Source organism: Carya illinoinensis, chromosome 12 (assembly GCF_018687715.1).
Source record: "Carya illinoinensis cultivar Pawnee chromosome 12, C.illinoinensisPawnee_v1, whole genome shotgun sequence".
NCBI classification, from domain to species: Eukaryota; Viridiplantae; Streptophyta; class Magnoliopsida; order Fagales; family Juglandaceae; genus Carya; species Carya illinoinensis.
This window is the reverse complement of record NC_056763.1, coordinates 19,391,891-19,415,074: the sequence shown is the minus strand read 5'-3', so window position 1 is coordinate 19,415,074 and position 23,184 is coordinate 19,391,891. Positions and strand designations below refer to the sequence as shown.

The window sequence follows — 23,184 nt, the reverse complement described above, 5'->3', positions numbered from 1 at the left end:
TTAATCATATCACTAGAGTGTACAAAAAATACGTAAATATGATTATATATAAAATTTTTATTCTCAACTTCCCAGTCCTCTGTTGAGAACTCTGTCTTTTTTCACCTATTCACCTCCACCTCTTCTACTTCTAGCATCTCTAAATATAAGCTTAAATCCAACGTCAAATATGTCAATATTATATTGGATTTTTTAAAAAATATATATGTATTTGAAAAAAGAAAAAACAAATTCTATTTATAAACTGACATAACAAAAGTTTATTTATAAAATTATAATAATTATAAAAAAAAAAAATTCAAATCTCTTTTAAATTAAATTCTACCATGAAAATAGTGTAAAGAGTGTCTTCTCACTCGTTCGTAAAAGTAAGACTGACTTGTGAATGTTTTCCCTTTGATAACTAAAAGTAAGTGCCAAAGAAGGGAAAGAAAATAAAGAAAATAATAGAAGGTATATGATGCATTTCTTTTGGAGCCTTTTTGGCAAAAGAACAAGATATATAGAGTCTAGACTACACACACGCTAGTCCACTCACCTTTTATATGATTGGATCATTTCCCATTTTTATTTTTGCCTCTTCAAAAATCCCCCCCCCCCCACAACCCAAAAAGAGAAACATTTTTCAATCATAGTGCCATGTGCTTTTCAAAATATTGTTCTTCTTATGCCATCTCTAAGAAAACTATCAAGGTTTTATTTTTCAACACAAATTAAATTGTAAATTTTATTGGAATTATTTACGTGATAATTTTATCCTATCATAGAATGACATGTCATTACAAATTAATATTTATGTAAATAATTTTAAAGAGGAACATCTCCTTTGATAATGAAATGTGAAATGTGAAATGTCTCGTGTTAACTATTTAATGGGTAAAACTAAGTTTGTTAAGGATCTCAAGAAGTACAAACATCCAAATAAAATTAGTCATATTTATCTAATATTATATTAGAGAAATACAACAAGCACAAAGAAATTTAAAAAGGTAAATTCACAAACCAATATAGTTTTATGTGATACATTAAATATATTTTATAAATAAAATAATTTTACAATCTAACGTACAATATCATGTCACGTCAGTTGACAGCTTATAAGTTTATTTTGTGAAAAGTACTACTAGAAACAAACCTCATGTATACAAAAATTTTGTAAAATAATTTTACTTTTTTTTTTTAATAGAATCTACTTTTTTATAAAATAATTGCACGAAATTTATATACTTGAGAGCCGTATATGACATTTCTGATTGCTTTAACCCAGCTTGTACAAAAGCACAGCCAATAAGCAAAGAAACAAGATGTATAATGTAGTTTCATGGAATATTTATATAAAACTGTATAACTACTACAAAGGTAACAAAGCAGATTTTGTAATGATTAGATGCCAGAACTACCGCTCTCCACCAATTATAGCCAGATGCCGTCTCTTTTGCTCACATCACGTAGCCCATGCAGTTGGTCCCCACCAAAAACAATCCCCCCAAAGTAAACAGAGATATAAATCCTCACCCTTCAATAATTAACCAGTCTTGTGGGATCAGTGGGATGCGATGCCAAAGGTCAGAGAAGAAAGGGAATTCTCCATTTCCCAGCCTTCTGAAAAAGGGCAGTAAAATGAAGCCCTTTTGTTTGGGTGGGCTTTGATGCTTGGAAAGGAGCCAAGTGAACTTGATTGTCAGTGAGAATTCTTATTTACATTTCCTATTTCTGTGTTGGGTATGATTAGATGAGAAATTAACCAAACCTTTTTCTTTGGTTAGTGGCAAATTAATCAGGGCTGAAAAGAATTGTGTGAGATGTGCTCACTATCTCACAATCTAATTGCTAACAATGTTGTAAAATGTTCCCAGAGTGGACCTCACGTCCTTGCGGCTAGAGAGCACATTTAAATAGAGTAATTATTAGATCATTATGAAATATAGACGGAATACTCTCATTCATAGTTTTCATAAGCAATTTTAATGATTTAATATACCGTAATAAGACAAGAATATCACCTCATCTCATCCGTACTTTGATACTGTCTAATAATTATTGACTATGATGTGACCATTAACTCCAAATCAGTGTTACAAAGCCAACTAGGATGCTGGATTGATAAGGAGAAGGGAAATATTGGCAAAGATTTAATCGGATGGACAAGGCCAGGTGATAGATTCTCTTAGTGCTTCCAGAAGTTTATATGCAAACCCTCGGGTGGCTGAATCTTATGCTATAATGATTGCAGCAAATTTCTATAAAGAAATAGATATTCAATTATTTATATTGAAAGGAGATGCTTTACAAGTGGTGAATAGTTTTTCAATGAAGAATCCAAACTAGTCACATGCAGATTGGTTAATTAAAGATACCATAACTTTGCTTAATTCTTATGCCTTTTGGTCAGTTTTCCATACGAGAAGAAAGCTAATCAGGCTGCTCATATTCTTGCTTGGGAAGCTTTATCTCTACAAGAGGATTTCTTAGGTTTGGAAGAAATTTTAACATGTATTTAATCAATTGTATCTCTTGAAATGATGTAAGACTTGTTGAGCAATAAAATTTCATCTATTTATCAAAAAATAAAAAACTCTTCAAGAGTTCCAACTTCTTGTCACACTTAATTCTTTTCGGGGGCGGAGGCGTTCGAGTTTTACTTCAGACAATATCAACCAAGTTAACCACTAATCCCAATTGATTTTCCAAGTGCAGATGTAGTTGGTCCCGTGCTACAAGTATTACAGATTTCCATTTAATGCATTCACCGATTTATAGTAGAAATAGGCTAAGTTCTATGTGGAAACTTCGTTGTGCTTGGGATCGGGGGGGCATGCTTGTGAAAGCTCAAGCGTAACAGGGTAATGATCGCTGCCTTGGAATCCTGCAGAATTGAAAATCAGTTTTTTAGTATGCTATAGAAGCCACGAGAGAAAAAGGGTAAAAAACTGGTGTAGGTACTGACATATCAAGAAATAAGACTATCAGTATGTCATTTTTTTCATCTTTTTTTAATGTAAGTAATTTTGTTTTGTTTTCAAATGGTACCATAAGAGAAAATAAAGCTACTAGGTGGAAAAAAACCAAAGCAGCAAAATGAGTGTGCGCACACACGATCCATGTATCATAAAATCAAGAGAAATGATTATTACAGTCGTGAGTGTGTAAGCGTTAAGCAATCACTTTAAAAAAAAAAAGTAAATAAATACGGAACCCACATAAAATAATTATAATAATAAATTAATTTATTAATAGTGAATTTCACTATTTTTCAAAGCGACTGCACAACACTTACGCATTCCATGACTGTATATAGTATTATTCATATTTAACAGCTAAAAAAATATAGGTAACACAGAAATAGGAAATGTAACAATTCTATAGGTAAAACACAATGCAGAGAAGTGAGAATTATTCAGAATGAGATAAGATTACCTTATAATTGAATTCCTCGTCCATGCATCTCACATGCAACAATTCTATGTTTCAGTTTCTCTGAGACTTTAAAATTGCCTGTTCTCGTACTTTCCCTTCGATACCTGCAACAAAAGCACATAAGCAGCCAAAGATAGTCGATCACCCCCAATAGAATGCGTAATCAATTTCCCATTTTAGCGGCATTGCCAACCATATATTTTCATTATCTAAAGGGTGACATATTAATAATTTATGTTGTTAAAACTACCACCAATTTCCTTGGTATATTGATCCACATGATATCAATTTCTTACTTTCCAATGGGATGTCCAGACCCTGAGAAGCCACGCTCCATTTTCACAAAATAGACTTTACTTTAGAGACATTGAGATACCTTTTCTAATCAATCAGAAACCCGAGGTCCAAAATCAATGAACTCACCCCAGACCTGTCTGTGCGTGGTTTTTCTCTTTATGAACAATGAAGAATAATTTTCATTTAGGAATACGGCATATATAGAGATACAACGAAAAACATGCTGATGAGATTTCATCTTTCAATGATAGACAATTTTATAGCCAAATTTCATAATTCAGAACAACTACCTACCCTAATCGAGTAGATATTAATCCTGAATATGACATAACGACAAGCCATCACACAATCTTGACATGGACCCTGCTTTAATCATGTTGGACTTGGCTACATCTAGCAATGGGTCTGCCTGGAAAGCTTTTTCGAAACAATATTTCGCTTCCTCCCAGCAACCCTCTGCAACAAATACGAGACCCAAGTTGTTGAATGCAGGAGCATAACCAGGCTGTAGTTCAAGTGACTTCGTAAACATCGCTTTCGCACGCTCATATTGTTTTTGCTGGCGGTACAGATTCCCAAGGTTGGAAAATATAGCATGAGCTTGCTCTGTTGTTGCCAATGCCAAGGCCCGCTTGTACACTGCTTCAGCTTGTGATGGCTCCTCTAATAGTTGAAGTGAGATACCTAGTGACAGAAACAGAACCAAAATACATTGAAGAAAAAAAAAGTAATAAGGCCCCCTTGGGCAGGGGCATGGCAGCAGGAGAGAGAGAGAGAGAGAGAGAGAGAGAGAACAAAATTTTGATATTCAATTATGTTATGGGTTCCCACATACCAAGGTTAGACCATGCACAGCCGCACTCTTTAAAACGTGCTACTGCAGCTTTCAGGTACTTCTGTGATTTTTTAAATTCTCGAGTGCAGAGGTTATGAAGGCCAAGCTGGTGCCACTGCACAGCATCATCTGGATCCTCTGCAATAGCCTAATCCCAATAGAGATAATGTATCAATGCAAAAAGAATTTGGAAAAAGAATAGCACTAGTAATCTTTATAAATATACCCAACAAACAATCCCATTGCTTGGCTTTATCAATCATTTACATCAATTAATTTAATTCTAGAGGAAAGTTTGTATCCCAAACTATCAATCACTCTATAAATTTACACCCCAAATTATCAAAACCATCAGTTTGCACCCCAAACTACCACTTTTTGACAATTTGCACCATTGGTTTAAATCTGACCATTATGATCAATTAAAAATGGAAGATGTGGCACAGTCAGTCAAAAATGGGATATGTAGCATAATCTTGACAGTCAAATTATGATTGACGGTAAAAATTGTCAAAAAGTGGTAGTTTGGGGCGCAAATTGAAAAAAAAAAAATGGTAGTTTGGGGGTGCAAAATGTACTTTCCCCTTAAATTCTATTAGCAAGACTGATGAACTATTACTTAAGCAAATGAAATAGATTATTTGGGTGCAAGACGTACTTCCCCCCCCTTAATTCTATTAGGTAAGATCGATAAACATTACTCAAATAAATGACAAAAATTATTGTCTTCTAAATCTCATTCTTAAGAGTAAAAAATGTACGGGTCAGTGCAAAAAATATGCCACTACAAAGGCTAAGGGAAGTGATTTATTATTGTCTGTCAACTTATAACCATTGAATACTTACATAAAAAAAAAAAAAAAAAAAACTTGTAACCATTGCATTAATACAAAATCTCCAAAGACTTTTTACGTATATTTAATATGCAAAACGTTACCAAAAATCTGTTCAGAAATTCTTATTTAGCATTCATGAAATTGACTCCTATGACCCCCCCACCCCCAAGTAAATATTCTATAAATATCTAAACTGTTTAAGGTTAATTCAGATGTAAGTACAGTACATGGTAGAATACACTACATGAGAAGCTCCTTCCGTCATGCATCATTGACTAATTACTGTTAGGAAATATATCAAGAGCATACAAGACAGCTCTTATGTGCAAAAGTTATTCTGAAAAGCCAGAAAAATACCTGCTTTAAGCTGTTAACAGCACGCTCTTCCACCTCCAACAACTCAGCCTGCTTAGTTTCAAATGCAGCAGTAATCTCATGTTGGGCTTTGTGAACCATGGCAAGCCCTGCCCATGCCACTGGAAGATCAAGCAGAACAGGATCTCCATCTCTTATTATAGAAGCCATCTCATTTCCAGCCCAAGAAAGCTGTTCACTACGATCTTGAGACCTTTCTGCATCCTTAATTCGGTGAACTGCAACAGCATATCGCGTAGACATGCAATTGGGCTCCAACTTTGCTGCCTAAAGAACAACAGTAAGAGGAAAGTAAGTCAAATGAAAGCCACATGTTAAAGAGAGAAGACAAACTGTTAAAAAAAAGTAAAGAACTAGTATTATTTGCTTCTGAAGTAAAGGCAAGCAAATTCGTAGCTATCCAATATTTATTGTCAGGCCCCAAGACGAAAACCTTCCAGTAAGAATAAGAAGGTCAATTGGCAACCTCAAAAATAACTTATAAACAACTTTAGCAATTAGCCATGAGCACCTTCTCCAAGCACTTGCCAGAACTTCTATGATCACCCGTCACAAAATATGCATTGGCAAGGTTTGCCCATATATGTGCAGCTTTTGGATCTATTTTTAATGCTGCTAGCAAACACTCCTTTGCAACATTGACAGCAGTAACCTGCTCTGAGGAGGCACCTTCACCAGCATTTGCGCCAGCACCTAAGAATTTAGGAATATAGAAATGATTCATTAAGGCTTTTTCAACCATCTCACATTAACAATAACATAAAAAAACATTCCTTTAAAATTGCAATGTATCTACCAGTATTGTACAAATTTACATAATGAGCACAGTTGACAAAGATAAAAGTAGAATTCATCTAAGATGAAGTAAAGCAATTCAAAAGCATACCTGCTACAACTGATCCATATTTACATAAAAGAAGGGCAGCATAGTTGATTAAGGCAGCTGGATGACTTTGATCCTTTAGGAGTAACCGTTGAAAACATTTTTCTGATAGATCCAAGTTTCCACTGCAGAGTAGAGTAATCAGCACTATTTCCATGTGAAAGGAGCACTGCTTGTGAAAGCAGAAACTTTAATGACACTGACCAAAAACAAAAAAACACGCTACAAAGGCCATTCCCTTCCTCATAAAGCTTTGTGTGTTACATCCCAGTAATATTATTGCAAAGAAAATGTATAAAACCAAGTAAGATGAGGTGCTGGAGACGTACTCAAGTGGCGATTTATATTGATGAACAAGAATGAAGGAAACAGAAAATTATAGGAGGTTACACAAGATGGATGGTATAATAATTCACCCCTACAGGTAAGCAAACCCCCAAGGTTTCCAGCACGTTACACAACCATAGTTGTCAGAGGCAACTGCATTGAAGATGACAGAATCTTTTGTGGGATTACTATGCAATGCCATCGGCAATCCTCCAGCAGCTCATTTTATTGGGTTTTAATTTTCTTAGCAATAGTATTGCTGGGAGATAAATTTATATTAATGACCAGTCTACCACCACAGAGCAAAATGAAGGAAGCAGAAAATTACAGGAGGTTACACAATATTGATGGTATAATAATTCAACCTTACTTTTGAAGGTAAGCAATACCAAGGTTTCCAAGGCAATCATAATTGTCGGGGGAAACTGCCAACAAAGATGATAGAATCGTAATAGCACTCTACAGGAAATAACAAAGTTATCAGATTACAAAAGGAGAATATGCAACTGTGAACAAAACCAAAAACCATATGTATACCTGTAGACGACCACTTTTCAGAAGTATCAAGCCTAGGGAATTCCATAATGCAGCCTGTCTAATATCTGATTGCATTGATTCTTTCAGTTTAGAAAGAATCTCCTCAAGCTCTTTGGGTTCAATTTCTTTATCTGAATTGCTATCCACTGAACTTTCTACTATTAAACACTACAGTTGGGCAAAAAAATAAAAACATGTTAACCAGATTAGCCATGTTTGGATCATTCACTTAAGTTCATATTAGAAAATAAATAAACAAAATAAGAAAAGCTTACGTAACTGGAAACTACACTATAGTTATCAGGATTACTGCACCTGTGCATGGTGAATTTGAACCAATGAAAGAAGATCTGGCCTATCGATCTCTGCCTCAGGGCGGAGCAAGATCTCCGTTGCCTTCTCATATTCCAAAACTGCCTAATAATATTCTAACTTGATGAAGGTTTCCAGCAAGCATATTGATGCAAACAAAAAGCTCTGCAAATTCAAAACCCTACCTTCTGGGGTTGACCCAACCTTTGGTACATAAGGCCAAGTATGAAATGAGCGTGAGCATTTTTGGGCATCTTCCTTGCAACATGAACTAACCCCTACAAGTATGAACCGAGTGCATCAAGAACTCAATCACAGAAAACTTTAAGAACGTATGAAACGGTATGAATTGTATGAGTACAAGACAGCCAACAATACTGCTTTTCTGCCACATACACATTTATACCTGACAAAGTATACAATTACATGATTCACAAAAGGGAATGTAAGCAGCGTTCTAACATGAGTGGAACAGACTGGAGTAATTATTTCATAATTTTTTGTAGAATGCTCATTATAAAACATGGGCAGTGGAAATCCAAAAGAGTCGCCATAGCCAAGATAATGCCAGCTAAAACTGACATTAATATGCAAGCCATAGTAACAAGGGAATTGGACAAGCATGCCCAGAGTCCTTAAGATTTTTTTTTTTAATAAGTTATTTTATTGATATAAGGATGGGCATAGCCCAGGTACTCTGGAAGTATAAATGTGCATACACCTATTTAAGAGCTAGAGATAGTTACAAGGAAATCATGGAAGTTGAGGCATTTAAAATCTAAAGCACTGGCCCACAAGAACAAAGACTTCCAGAAAAAACACCGAAACTCTTCCAAGGAACGTTCATGACCCTCAAACAGTCTCTCGTTTCTTTCACTCCAAATACACCAAAAAATACATATTGGAGCCATTTTCCACACCGCTGCAGTCTGCAGTGTCCCAGCGATCCCTCTCCAGCTTGCTAGAAGATCAACCACCCTACCCGACATCACCCATGCTATTCCCATTTTGCTGAAGAAGTAATTCCATATCTCACTAGCAAAATCACAATGTAGGAGTAAATGTTCCACTGTTTCACCATTGTTTCTGCACAAACAGCACCAGTCCATAATTATTAGACCATGTCTTCTAAGATTATCAATGGTTAGAATCTTCCCTAGAGCTGCTGTCCATACAAAGAATGCGGCCTTGGTGGGTGCTTTACTTCTCCAAATATTCTTCCAAGGAAAATTGTGCCTTTGTTGCATGGTAATAACTTCATAAAAAGATTGTATCGAGAATTTCCCTTTTCTAGAAGGACTCCATACCATCACATATTCAGTTGTGGCAAAAATAGGAATATTATACAGCAACTTAAAAAAATCCACCAAAGCATTCACTTCCCAATCATGTGCATCCCTGATAAGGCTAAGATTCCACTCCTGTGAGCCTTGATTGATTTCCCTCAAATCAGCCACCTTAGCTTCTTTTTCCCGTGCAATACTAACAATTGTAGGATAAGCATCTTTTAAGGCCACATCACCCACCTGCCTATCCATCCAAAAACTGATCTTACTACCATCCCCCAAACAAAACCCTGTATTACTAAAAAAGGAGCCCCACCCCTTCCTAATATACTTCCATAGGCCCACTCCATATGTCCCCCTACCCTCTTTAGAGCACCAAACCCTTGTTCACTCCCATACTTCATGTTAATCACCCCTTTCCATAAGGCTTCCCTCTCATAATTATAACATCACAACCATTTACCCAACAAAGCCTTATTAACAGCCCTCACATTCCGAACCCCCAAGCCACCATCTCTCAAAGAAGAACATACCTTATCCCACCCCACCAAATGAAACTTAAACTCATCTCCTATACCACTCCATAAGAAATCTCGTTGGAGTTTCTCCATCCTCATCGCAATGCTAACGGGAAGGGAAATAAGAATAAGTAGTATGTGGGAAGATTGGATAAATTACTTTTGATGAGCGTGATCCGCCACCCTTTTGATAAATACATCATTTTCCACCCAGCCAACCTACGCTCGAATTTTTCCAGCACCCCCTCCCAAATTGACTTTGCTTTGAAAGAAGCCCCAAATGGAAGACCGAGATACTTCAAAGGCAACGGAGAGACCATACAACCCAAAATATTAGCCAACCCTTCGATATATTAGCCAACCCAACCAAGAGTCCTTAAGATTTATTGTATTCTATAGGTATAACATAAACAATTAAAAAAATAAATGGAGGAGTAATTATATGTATTGCCTCATTGTAAATCATGGTAAACATTCCTTTGAAGCACAAAAAGCAGCCGAGGGAAAAAGGTTGGTAAAATTTCTCCAAAGAAATTTAATTGAGCCTGCCACCATTCAGGCGGTAGGAAACAAATTTACAAAAGCACAGACCTATAAAATTACATGTACATAAACATGCACGCAACACACACACAGAAACCAAATATTGGGTGGGGGAGCAGGAAAAAATTACATTAAAAATGGGAAAAAAAAAATACTGGCACAAACAAAAAAGTGTAAATAACAGCCGATACGGAACTCACGGTTTTAAGGCTGCTAACTTTTTCCTCACGTGAAGAAGGAACCCCTTGAACATGCTGATCACCATCAGCATCCCCTCCATAATCAAGAGAGCAATCTGCCTTGTTATTTCTTGAACGACATTTACCCAATTTGTTTGAACGTTTAACCTCACCTTCCATGGCCTCACTGTCATTGCACATTACCGTACACTTATCTTGACTGCTCTCGCCATTAGCCAACCTACACATCATAAAATCAAACTGCTCTTCAACTGCTCCGATCATTAGCCAATCTAACATTGTATAACCAAAAGAAAGAAATGGCCAATGACTTCATCGAAATCCAGACAGAGGGAGTAGCATTGAGCTATGTTATGCTTTGCACAAAATTAAAAAATTTATTACTCCGGAGTAATTACACAGCTTATTGACCCATTATAGTGAACCTTAGTTTTCCTAAGCATGTTTTCCAGGAGGATTTGGAAGCAAAATAGAAACTTTTCAAAAACTTTGTTACATCGCTAAGGAAGTCTAGTTAGGTTTCAGATTGTCTGCGACCTGAAAAGGGCAAACTGAGCGTGCCACAACTAGTCGGCTTATCGAGATTATAATTATAATTAGCATCACCCCAAGTTTCGTATGCGCAAAGATTCAAAACATCACTTTTCCTGGCAATCAAACAGAGGGTAGAAAACAGTAAAAAGAAAAAGAAAATAAGACAGGAGAACGAGGAGGAACCTGGTGTGGTCAGGGGCGGAAACGTGGATGGAATCGTCCTCGTCGGCTTCAGGAGGGTCGACGTTGAGGTCGGCTAGAACGACAAACTTAGGAGGCCTCTTCGAGTTCGAGTTCTCTTCTACCGAGCTCTCTGCTGTTCCGATTTCCGGTTTTACAGTCACTGGGCGCGATTCCGACATTTTTTCTTTCCTCTCAATACCTTTTCACGAAGCTCACATGTATAAGCTCAGGAAAAATAAACGGCCATGCTCGGGTCTCGTGGGTTAGGTATTCTGTATTGAATTTCTCGCATTAACAATGATTTATTTATCTTTATTTTTATTCTTAAATTTGAATAAATTTGTCTTATAATCACCTATATTGAATTAACTCGTTTGTTTGGAGTTGGGGTAACTCATAATTTGCAAGAATTTTTTATTTTTTTATTATTTTCTTGTAAGTATTTTTTTAACATCCTTAAGTATTAAAAAAAATTTTAAGATATATAATTTTACTAATAATTATTTCCTTAATCATGAAATAAAATAAAAATTTTTAAAAAAATTAAATACAAAATAAGAAATAAATAGGTAGTAAAACAGTAATAATTCTATCATTTTTCAATTTGCAATTATGGTTGTGGAGTACCGAGAACTCTTTTAAGAAAATAAAGAAATATTTTATTAAAAAATTAAATTTTTTTATATGTAAATATCTTCTTTTTAAAAAAGAATACGTAACATTTTCATATTCTATAATTATAAATATTATTTCTCTTAAATAATAATTAAATGAAAAAATTTGAATAATCTTTACATGGTTGAGCACAAAATGTCCTAATTCCGACTTCAACTTCAATTTTGTTGAAAATTGAATTTGACCTCCAACACATGTAAACTCTAATCCAACTTCGACTTCGACTTCTCACAATAGAGTCAGATTTGGCTTTTTTTTTTATTGATCTTTTTTCTTAGCTTCATATTTAGCCATTTAAAAAAAAAAAAAAATTGTAAACTTTCAAATTTCAATTTTATTAAAAACCTAACCAAAATTACAAAAGTACATACAAATTAAAAATACATAACTATAATTGTAAAAATAAATCATTCATGCAAGTTAAAAACACAACCAAAATTTCAAAACTAAAAATCATTCACTCACTACAAGTTTAAAAAATATAACCAAATCTACAACTAATCAGAACTAATTTACTACAATATAGAAGCCAAAACTAAAACATAAAAAAAATTAAATTAAATTAAAAAAAAAAAAAAAACCCTTACAAGCCATCAAATAGTTGTTCCCAACTGCATCGAATAACACAACAACATCTCGAGCAAGTTTTTGGTGTTATGATGTAAAAAAAGATACTCATATCAGACCTAACGTTTATTTATCCAACCAAGTCCATAGCAAATATCAAAACTTAGGATAACCAAATAAAGAAGGCTGTCAAGGAATGTTGAAGAAAAATATAACCCTGGCCATCATATTGCATGCAATAAAAAAAAAAAAAACAAAAAAACCCTAACAATCTGTCAATAAAATTCATTTAAAAAAAAAAACAAATTTATACATCAGCCGGAGAATACATCAGGAATCCAAGCATCCCATACCTCTGACTCGCCGTTGAAAGCGCAAAGCATCATTTCATTTGTAAAATCAGGTAAATGACAACATGCATGAGAATAACAAATGAAAACATATGCTTTTCTCAAGAAGCTGCAGCTCGAGTTAGCGAATCATCTGTAGCCGATGAACCAAAGGATGGTAGGAGCCACCCCTTCTTCTGGGCGTGCTCTACATAAAAGCTGAATTTCTCCCGTACATTTGGAATGTCAAGGGCAAGATCGTCGAGCCCATCCAGGATCCGGGCGAAGCCTTTTGTCATCTGGTTGATCGTGATCAGCCCTTCAGTGAAACATTCCTGGAGAAGATCCAGCATTCTGTCATTCTTCTTTTCCATAGCCATAACCAATGCCTTCTTCACCACCTCATGGTTAAAGAACGGCATGCCAAGATCACGAATACATTGGCAGGCTTCGGCAACAACACCCCCGCTTTCATACTCCTCTAGAAGCTTTAAGATCTTGTCCTTGGCATCCTCCACAGCCCAGCCACTCCCCCCTCCCCAACACCTCAAGATTCTCTCACCAGCATGACGGGCAGAGAGGAGTGCTCTGGCCATCCGTACAGTCTCACTCCCACTGGAATTCGGTGACAACTTGCTGCTCATCTCTTCTAAATTATGTGGAACTAAGACATCATCAATCACAGCCCTAGCAAGAAACAGAGAGAGTTCATTTGAAGCATCCAGAATGTCCAGGGCTGTATCTTCAGCAGATTCCAAAAGCATGACAAAACCATTAGCTATATCTTCACTTGAGAAGATCTCACTTTGCAGAGAGGCCAGTAGAACAGATGCCATTTCTTTCTCTCTGTTCTTCCTATCCATAGCAAGTGTGATCAGCTTCTTTAAAAAAATTGGGTTATACTCAGGTGCCCCAAGATCTACAAGGCTCTGGATGAGTTCAGGAATATCATCTGAGAGAAAATATTCATGAATTATTGTCCCAACCTCTTCCTTATACCGCCTCACCTTTGCATCATCTGGTACCTCTCCATCTTCTGCCGAGGACTTCACAAATGAAGCATCAAGCCATCCTTCAGAGATTGCCTTGGGAACAAGTGACTGGAACAAGGCTTTTGCTGATGGAATGTCAAGAGCAAGGTCATCAAGGCTCTCTGCCAACCGAGAGAAACCCTTTACCATTTGACTGGAACTTATCAGGCCTTCCTCAGATGCTTCCTTTAATAGCTTTAATATTAGTGGTTCTGCTGTTCGAATCTCCATGGCAAGTACCAAAGCCCTCTTAACAACCTCATGATGGAAGAATGAAACTCCTAACTCCCTTATGAACCTACAGGCCTCGATAGTGTCTCCACTTTCCACATATTCCCTCAACAGGTCAGCAATCTTTTTCTTCACTTCCTCAACAGTGATGTGAGTGCTACCGCCCCACCTCTTCTCCACAAGTTCTGCATGGTGTGGAGCTGAGAGATAGCTCTTATCAGCAATTTGGATAACCTGAAAGCCCTTGGAAGATTCAGGCAGTCCCTTCTTCGCCTGGGTCAGGAAAGCTGGAGGAACAATGTCATCAACCACAGCACGAGCCAGGAACAAGGCGAGGATGTCAACTGCATCCAGTATGTCCACTGCAAGGTCGTCAGCAGATTCAAGAAGCATGAAAAATCCGTCACATATCTGGTTAGGACTAATGACATCGGCATACAAAGCTGAAAGCAGAACAGAAGCCATTTCCTTCTCCTTATCATGTCTGTCCATGGCCATGGAAACAAGCCGCTTAATAACGTAAGGATGATATTCACTTGATCCTATTTCTCTGAGGTCAGAAGCTGCCAAATCCACATCTCCAGTGCTGAAATATTCCTCTATAACGGAGACAACAGCTCTCTTGTATTCATCCAAGGGGTCTGGTACAGTTGATCCCACAAGCTGATATGGTTCCTGTAAAAAGTGAAGGTAAGAGAAGAGCAGCATACACAGTAACAACAATAAAAGTTAGTAGGGTAGAAAGACCTCACCCCCGTACAGAAGTAATGTGCTGCTAAATTAAATTCTGAGACGACAGTCAATATACCTAACCAGAAAATACGCCTTATTAGCAGAAATTACCTCGCCACTGTCATAATTTGGGTCATTCTGATCAAGATGAGATTCAACATCAGTGTCAAGGAGTTTTCCCCATGTGCCTTTGCCACCAGCACCATCTGCAGCCATTAGTTGAAGAGAAAATACCTTGTTATAACACAATGAAAGAAGCATTGAAAAACCACTTTTTTTTAATAATTTATGCATTGAGAAACCACTAATACCATCATATACTGAAACTAAAATAAGTGAAGAAGGGAAGAAGACTGTGTAAGTCATTCAGCTACCTTGGATAACATCCTAAAGCTGGGAGAAAGAGAGAACAGGGCTGGATGCAGAAGGAGATTCTTAAGTAAATCAAAGTATTTATGGTTCAAATCAGGATATCAGGTAAAAATCAGTCATTTATCAAGACTATACACTGGACTCACATCAAAATTACTAAACCTGATAGTTGACAGGATGCAAGGACTACACCAGTGGTCTAAAAGATTTTTTTCTATAAACAAACTATATTAGAGGAAAAAGATCTTTTCAGAAGACCAAATTTTTTTTTTTATCAATAAACGAAAATTTTATTGATCATGAAAAGGCAAAAGCCAGTCTGGACAGATACAAGAGCATCACCTATGCATGCTAGTTTAGCGATACCAGGAAGTCAGAAGACCACATGTTAGCATATGTAAACAGTTCTCCTTTCAATTGTATTTTGAGAAAAATAAAGATGGAATGTATATGCATCTGAGACACTTTTTTTTATACAAGTACATCTCAGACACTTATAATAAACCATGTTATTAATTTCCACATCGTAAAAGGAAAATGATATAGGTCAACCATAAGTAGGACTGGGCTTAATGGTATTCCGCAGCTCTAGTGAGTGCACTAATAATAGAAAGGAAAATGATAGGTACACCGACAAAGTGTGCCTATCATTTGTAATGATTAGGCTTTTCTTTTTTAGGATTTTTGTTTGTTTATTTTTTAGCATTGTGTTTTTTATTTATTTGTAATTTTTTTAAAAAAATATATAAAAAATGCTTTAGAAAAAGAAAAAAAATTACACTGTCAGTACAATTTCTCGGTTGGTTTTCTCAGTGGCTCTAGCATTTTCCTAATAGAAAAGATATAATGATCGTCCATAAGACCTTGTTCATTTCTACTCAACCATATTTTGCTCAACTTTTTAACACAATTAACATGCATCCATCACTCAACTATGATTGCCATACATGTGTGCGGAGGCGTGCGCACATAACCTATGAACTTACCATTTTTTTCAGTAAAAAAGAATTTTATGGATGAACCTTTGAACTTACCTTAATTTATTGTTGAGCCATTTGGCCCAGCTCTACCCATTTGGATGATAAAAATCTAGTCAGCCAGTGATGAAACAGTATAACCATTACTAGCTCGGTCATTAAAATAGTCCACCAGCTACGCCATAAATAATTCATCCCAGACAGCAAGCTCATTTAGTGAAACTGACGCAGAAACGGGTAAATAAAACAAAAATAGGGACTGCATCAAAGATTTAAAATGCCACATGGACTCACCCTTCTTCACACGCACAAGCTTCCCCGAGTGCGACCGGCGCACATGCCTCACAGCAATACCAGCAGTTTGGGCCTTGCCACCAGCATTAGCCTTCACGATATGTTCAGAAAGCAAAGATGTGGAGGATTTCGGAGAAGATGACAAACTCTCCACATTCTGGCTCGCTATCGTCAACAGTGCCCTCTGTTCATCCGTCAGAAATCGTTTGTTCGAGGCCATTTACACTATACAATCCTATATACAAACGGAAGGACGGGAGAAATATATTACAGCACATAATAATAATCACATCAAGAACGAGAACAAAGTAGCAATTTCAATGTTAGTTTTGTTAGGTTTCTGCCAAAACAACCCAGCTTTCCATTTCCCTACAAATTAGAGTCACACACTCCACCTTGTTCTAATAAATGGAAATGCCATCTTCATTGTTCAGAATGAAAAGAACTAAAAAAAAAAAAATCATGATTTGCTACAGATTAACATAATCTGTCAGGTAAATGCTCGCAACCAGTTTTAAAACAGTATGGCATTAAGCAGAGAGCGCGAGTGCAAATACGATACCAGCTTATACAGAGAGCGCAATAATAATGAGAAAGTGAGCACACAAGTCCTGCAAGCCAAAGAGATATCTCACTCAGAAAATACAGCGGAAGTTACCGTTTGGTCAAGTGATAAACAATGAGAAAATCTAGGATTCTGTACCTTATTGTTTATTCCATTTCGTTCCCACACCTTTTCTCCTAATCGAAACAGAATATAACTCCCAAGTATTTTGAATATCATACCGGAAGCGTAACAGTCAAGGCACAACGAAATATTTCAATAACCATACGTTTCAAAATAGTCAATAAATAAATTATATGTATAAATATATATAAATTATATTTCAAAATAATAGTTTATAAATTATATATAAATATATATATATATATATATATATTATAAAAATCTTGTCTAAATTGGAAATTAAAATTTACAGTTTGAAGAAATGAAAAAAAAAATGTAAAAGTCAAAATATCAGCTGATGCAGCCCGAAATATATGCCAATACAGTCAAAATTTCGGTTCCAATATATGCCGATACAGTCAAAATATCGGCCCGAACCGAAACGGCCGAAATTCAGACCGGTACCTTGTTTCTCTCTGCACCAAGTCATGAAAACAAAATATTTCAACGGCCGAAATTTAAAACAATCAGTCCCAACAGCAACACACATATACAGTAAGAGGACAGAGAGAAAGAACCTGCCAAGCACCTAGTGAAGTGAGATAACTCGAATAAAGAAACTGAATCCGATTCTTCTGTGCCTGGCCCGGATCTCGAGCCAAGACAGAAGAGGAGAGAAGCTACAGGATCTCCTCCCCCAATCACACACAAAAGAAAAGGAAAGCCGGAGAAGAAGAAGATCCAAAAACCAAAGATCAAAGAAGTCACAGATTCTGCAGCGCCGGAAAATCCAAATAATTCCGCTGGGCGTGCGTTTCCTGTCTGTCTCAATCCGCAAGAGAGAAACAGAATGGGAGCGATAAAGCGGATGAGAATTTAGAAGGGGATGCGACACCGCCAGGGTCTGTGTGCGAGACTGTGTCGTATTTATATGGAGTGTTGAAGGGGTTATTTTCGGTAACTGTCGGGTGTCCACGTGGCCTTGGCCCTAAAGCCAGTCCAATTCAATCTGGTTGGATCCAATCTGATTTTGTAAGTTTTTTTAGAATCGAAACGATATTTATCAGTTTTAAAATTTAATAATGGATACTCGACCGACTCTTTATCGAAATTCAAATTTTTGACTTTTTTGATTTGAGAAATTCTTAAAACCGGTCAGGTTAATGTTATTTAAATGACAACCCACTAATAAATTAATTAAGTAATACTTGGGTTACGTTTACATATTGAGTTAAATTAAGTTGAGATAAAAATTAAAAGTTAAATAAAATATTATTAAAATATTATTTTTTAATATTATTATTATTTTGAGATTTTAAAAAGTTAAATTGTTTATTATATTTTATATTGAAATTTGAAAAAGTTATAAGAATTAGATGAAATGAGTTGAAGTGGGTTGAGGATCCAAATTAAGCTGACTTTTCACTACAGCTTTCTTGTACATGCACTTAATCAGATTGCAGAAAAAATATTACCCTCCCTTCATGATCTTAGCCCTTTCGCACAGCATCCCCTCTCGCATGGCTATCTTTGCACAGCTTGACCCCAAGATCTATGATGGACGGATGTCGACCCATTGAGCCACGACGGATGGAACCTACAAAACTCTTCAAATCTTCTCCTCGTGCCCTCCTCAAGCCACAATCTATTGAATGTATTTGATTTTAAGAAAACAATTTTTCATTGTTATTGTTGTGAATAATCGAATCGTTTGAGATACAAGCTTACAAAAGTGGATTGAACGAACCAAAGAAGTTTGGTATAAAAAAGAAAAAATGAAGAACACCCCCAAGCAGTAATCATCCCTCCATTAATTCTCTCTTTACTTTCACTTATCAAAAAGAAATACTCATTTTATCTTTACCTCTCTAATCTTCTTTTTCCCTTTGAATCCATTTGGAAAAATAAAAAAGGTAAGAAGTAAGAGAGAAGAAGAAGAAGAAGGAAAAGGAAAATATTTGAATCGTGCATGTCGATGCGTCGGAGTTGGATGGTCCACCTCTCAGACAAAAAACCACCCCATCACCCACCTCTCGCCCCTCTCACACTTATATATGGGTGTAACAGCCCGTTAGAAATTCAAGAAATTCAATTGTGAAATTTCTATTAGTTTTAGGAATCTCGTGAAGACTCCATAAGTTTTCACGAATCAATTAATCGTATAGGTTTTAGTCTAACTACATAATTAGTGTTATTATTTACTATGGTATCAGAAGTGTGTTTTTGATTATTGAAGATAATTAGAAGTGTCAAAATGTATTATGGTTTGTGCCATTAGACTCAGAGGGTCATTTAAGGTCTTATGGCGCAATAACACTTTTTCATATTTTCGGACGAAACGTCGGTTCAAAATTGTAGATATTATTGGATAAAAATATCTTAAGTTAATTTTGTGGATATTATTGGATAAAAATATCTTAAGCTAATTTCGTGGATATTATTGGGTAAAAAATATATTGAGATGATTTTTGTAGATATTATCGGGTAAGAGAGTCTTACACTTAACTCTCACTCTAGGTAAGAGAGACATACACTCAACTCTCACTCCAGCCTCATCTCTTCCATATCTCATCCATAAGTATCTCCAGCCACCCCCCCACGAAGTTATCTTCATTTACACTTTCCATTAAAAGAATACCAAACACTCTCTCTCGGACAGCTTTTAGGAGTTCTTTTACACACCCATTTCAAAACTTTTGTAAGTGTTTTATCATAAAGTCTCCTTTATATAAGTTGTTCTTTTTTTAGTTTAGTTTATGTGGATATCTTATTTGTCCCATTTGAAGATCATTTGGTCAGTCAAATATTATATAAACTATAAAAAGGTCATTCTAGGAGATAAACTGGAGAATATGTTATAGTTTGGAGTTTTTGACCAAGCTAATAGATAGATATTGATCCGAAATTTTTATAGAGTATTGTTAACATATATATATGATTATTGATTGAGGATTTTTGCATGATTAAAGATTTTGATGAAAGATTTTCTTAGATTTAGAAACTTAGAAACCAGAAGAGGAAAAACAGTTTCTGTTTTAAGAAAGTTTAACTCTTTGGTGGTCTAAACCTATTCCAATGACTTTGATAATTTTATTGAAGGATCCTAAACATCTTATATACATGTTATATTATTATTTTAAAGATATTTGATATTAGTTTTAAAGATGTGAAATTTTATGTAAAGTGATATTCAGATAAGCCAAAGTATGGATGTTCTTGACTAAATTTATATTTTGGTTAATTTTTAACCATGTGATATTAAATTAGAAGCTTATATATGTTTTAGGACATCTTTTTAAATCATGTGATGGTTTGATTTGAAGATCACATCTTTATAAGTTATAGATCAAAAGATTAATCAAAACAAGTTAGAAACAAAAATCAATGGAAATAGCATATGAGAATTTCGGCCCTATGGAGTTTTAATAGTTGTGATTAGTTTTAAATTTTTCTAAATTGATATTTGAGTTGAGGATAAAATTTACATGAAGCATGTAAATTTTGGTAATTTTTGGAATTAGTATACAAAATCCTTAAGTTATAGGTTAAACGGTCATTTTCCTACATGCAGAGAGTAAAATAGAAATTTTACTCTTTAAGTTAGTATTTTTCATATTTCAATTTATTAATGATTTAGTACTAATTTTTAGAATCACTAATTACAGTTCCTCGTGATCGCGCTTAAGGTTTTTTAAGAAACGAGGAGATCGAGGTAAGTTAGCTTTTAACTTACTAACAGTCTACTATGTATGTGTGCTAAGTAAATGAACTACAGTGTATATATATGTGTGTGTTATCATATATGTCATGTCATGCCAAGTTATCGCATAATTGTCTGTTACATAATATATTCTGTCATGTATTACTATACATTACAAGTACGTCATGTTAAGTATACCATCTATTACATGTATGTCAAGTCATGTAATATTCACTGTTGCAAGTGTCATATTAAATATGTTATTTATTATATGTCATGTTACGAAATATTTCTATCTCAAGTTGGTCATGTTTTTCAAGTTATGTTCAAGTCACGTTATGTTACGTCAGGACTTCAGTCCTTTCGTATTCCAGTCATATTTCATCTTGAGTTACATTCAGTTTCGTGGGGTCCACAATAACTGTGGCGCATAAAGTATGAGGTCACAGCAATTGTGACACATACACTATGTGAGACACAACAATTGTGACACATAGAATACATGGGGCCACAACAACTGTAGAGTATGTATTTAACTGTATTGTGATACGTAAAATACATGGAGCCACAATAACTGTGGAGTATATATTTAACTGCATTATGACGTGTATAATACATGGGGCCACAACAACTATGGAGTATGTATTTACACGTAGAATACATGGGGGCACAACAACTGTGGAGTATGTATTTTTCATGTTAAGTCAAGTTTCAAATCAAGTTCATGTCAAGTCAAGTTCAGTTCACGTTTCAATTTAAGTTATGTCAATTATGCTATATTGTACGTCAAGTTATGCTTCAATTACTTATGAATTTGATTATACATTCATGCTTTTACTGTCATCCATGCATCATTAGCCTATGTGGAAGTTTGTTTTGTTAACTTACTGAGATTTGTAATCAAATCTCACTGTGGTAGTCCCAACTACCATTCCTCCCGAATGATAGATCTTGTTACAGGACCTGAAGAAGGTTCAGGAGCTGACCAACTAGACACAGTTGACTAAGCGACAATACAACATCAATGTTAATATAGTAGTTAACGTAAATTACTACTTGTACGATGGAGTTGCATCTTTAGTACTTTTTGGATCATAACCATTTTGGACTAGTCTTGTGATCTTAGTTGTTCAATGAATTTTTATGTATGAAGTATGTTTTAAGCATTTGGGATATTTTCAATTTGGTGCATAGTATTGCTAAAGAAAAAATTTATCCGCTGCGAATATTGCATATTGTTAGATGCATGTTAGGAACATTACATCTTATATGTCATGAACGGGGACAGGTAACCTTGTGTTGCATATCTCGACGCTTCAAATGTCTGTCCAATTCCAAACAGAATTTAGGGGCGTCACAATGGGTATGAATCAATTACCTTGAATATAAGGATTAGTTTATAGAACACAAAACCCACTCTACAATTTCTTGTTCTTCTAGACCACATTGAAGATGGCCGCATTCTTCCCTTGATCATTAACTTTGAGGATATTGTTCTCACACGACAGACACATTCTAACTGTCGCAATTTTTTGGAGTTGAATATATAAAGGTGATTCTTTCTTTAATCTTCTATTCTTGCCGCCAAGAATTTCATAGCATTTATTAAAAAGTTTAGCCTACTTTTATTTGCTTCAACTTGGTTTGTAGCCCATTGGTTTCTTCCCTTAAATTATTGCAAAAAAATAATTGAGGGAAATACTTTGAGAGAGAGAGAGAGAGAGAGAGAGAGAGAGAGAGAGAGAGAAGGGAAATACTTTGAGAGAGAGATAAAAACAATTCAAGCTCCATCAAAGGTGAAAATTGTGGTGGGCGATGGTAAGTATGATTGGGTAGGGGAATTTTTGGGGGAAGAAGAAAAGATGAAGGGAGGAGCTTCTCGGTAAAATCCGTGTGTTGCAAATGATCTATTTTGTGTGGTCAAGGTTATTGAGATTATTGTGTGATTTATAACGTGGCAACAGTTGATAAGAGGGCTACTCTACTTCATATAGCAACTCGACCGCTTAGAAGCGGTTCTGTTTCGATTTCAGTTCAAATCGATCCAATTTTTTCAATTTTATGGATTCTTTATATTAATAATAATATGATATTTCCATATACTAAACTATTAATATATTTATATTCTAGTATAATTATATTATTTTATAATAATTTACACATACTAGTATGATATTGAATTTAATTATAGTTTATGTTAAAAATGAATTTATTCTTAATATATATGTATGTATATCAAAAGAAAGTTTATATTAATAATTTAATATTAATATTTATGTTTAAGATTTAAATTTTATATTATATTCATTTTATATTATGAGTTTAAAATTTATAAATTATATCAAATATTATATTAAAATTTTAAAATTAATTTTATGTTATAAGGTTAATATACTTGAATAATAAAATTAAAACTTCATGTAATATTAATTAACAATTTAACATATAATATATATTATATAACATAAAAAATTATATATAGTATAAAAAATTATAAATATATATATTTCGGTTTGATTAGATTCA

At 35.1% G+C, this 23,184-nt stretch overlaps 2 protein-coding genes across 7 annotated transcripts; both read right to left on the bottom strand.

The window, feature by feature from the left end:
- Positions 1 to 2,534: 2,534 nt before the first annotated feature.
- On the bottom strand, positions 2,535 to 11,356 carry LOC122288857 (tetratricopeptide repeat protein 37). 2 transcript variants are annotated; one of them, XR_006236046.1, is made up of 13 exons: positions 11,084 to 11,356; positions 10,367 to 10,586; positions 8,005 to 8,097; positions 7,823 to 7,924; positions 7,508 to 7,675; positions 7,341 to 7,429; positions 6,647 to 6,768; positions 6,272 to 6,453; positions 5,743 to 6,027; positions 4,550 to 4,697; positions 4,009 to 4,398; positions 3,418 to 3,521; positions 2,535 to 2,866 (listed from the first exon to the last, which is right to left on the bottom strand). XR_006236046.1 is itself a non-coding variant. In XM_043095664.1 (11 exons), the coding sequence occupies exons 1-11, from the start codon at positions 11,260 to 11,262 to the stop codon at positions 4,025 to 4,027; spliced, it is 1,962 nt and encodes a 653-aa protein (XP_042951598.1). In that variant the 5' UTR covers positions 11,263 to 11,356; the 3' UTR covers positions 3,916 to 4,024. The 2 variants fall into 2 exon arrangements, 1 of the variants encoding a protein (XP_042951598.1); XM_043095664.1 differs by lacking the exons at positions 2,535 to 2,866; positions 3,418 to 3,521 and having other exon boundaries at positions 3,916 to 4,398.
- Positions 11,357 to 12,522: 1,166 nt separating this feature from the next.
- LOC122288856 (MA3 DOMAIN-CONTAINING TRANSLATION REGULATORY FACTOR 1-like) lies at positions 12,523 to 17,873 on the bottom strand. Of its 5 annotated transcripts, none has more exons than XM_043095659.1 (6): positions 17,537 to 17,872; positions 16,995 to 17,434; positions 16,854 to 16,902; positions 16,292 to 16,526; positions 14,760 to 14,854; positions 12,523 to 14,591 (listed from the first exon to the last, which is right to left on the bottom strand). In XM_043095659.1, the coding sequence occupies exons 4-6, from the start codon at positions 16,509 to 16,511 to the stop codon at positions 12,777 to 12,779; spliced, it is 2,130 nt and encodes a 709-aa protein (XP_042951593.1). In that variant the 5' UTR covers positions 16,512 to 16,526; positions 16,854 to 16,902; positions 16,995 to 17,434; positions 17,537 to 17,872; the 3' UTR covers positions 12,523 to 12,776. The 5 variants fall into 5 exon arrangements, with proteins under 5 accessions (XP_042951593.1, XP_042951594.1, XP_042951595.1 ...); XM_043095660.1 differs by having other exon boundaries at positions 17,548 to 17,872; XM_043095661.1 differs by lacking the exon at positions 16,995 to 17,434.
- Positions 17,874 to 23,184: the final 5,311 nt, after the last annotated feature.

What these genes read in the sequence shown, in the direction of transcription:
- LOC122288857 (XM_043095664.1), bottom strand. Translation starts at nt 11,262, where the DNA reads ATGTCGGAATCGCGCCCAGTGACTGTAAAACCGGAAATCGGAACAGCA. An exon ending in AAGTTAGCAGCCTTAAAACC is followed by an intron (nt 8,098 to 10,366) that starts GTGAGTTCCGTA and finishes TCATACTTGTAG; the next exon opens with GGGTTAGTTCATGTTGCAAG. An exon ending in TTCAAATTCACCATGCACAG is followed by an intron (nt 7,676 to 7,822) that starts GTGCAGTAATCC and finishes GCCCAACTGTAG; the next exon opens with TGTTTAATAGTAGAAAGTTC.
- LOC122288856 (XM_043095662.1), bottom strand. Translation starts at nt 16,511, where the DNA reads ATGGCCTCGAACAAACGATTTCTGACGGATGAACAGAGGGCACTGTTG. An exon ending in GCTTGTGCGTGTGAAGAAGG is followed by an intron (nt 14,855 to 16,291) that starts GTGAGTCCATGT and finishes TAATGGCTGCAG; the next exon opens with ATGGTGCTGGTGGCAAAGGC. An exon ending in CAAATTATGACAGTGGCGAG is followed by an intron (nt 14,592 to 14,759) that starts GTAATTTCTGCT and finishes CACTTTTTACAG; the next exon opens with GAACCATATCAGCTTGTGGG.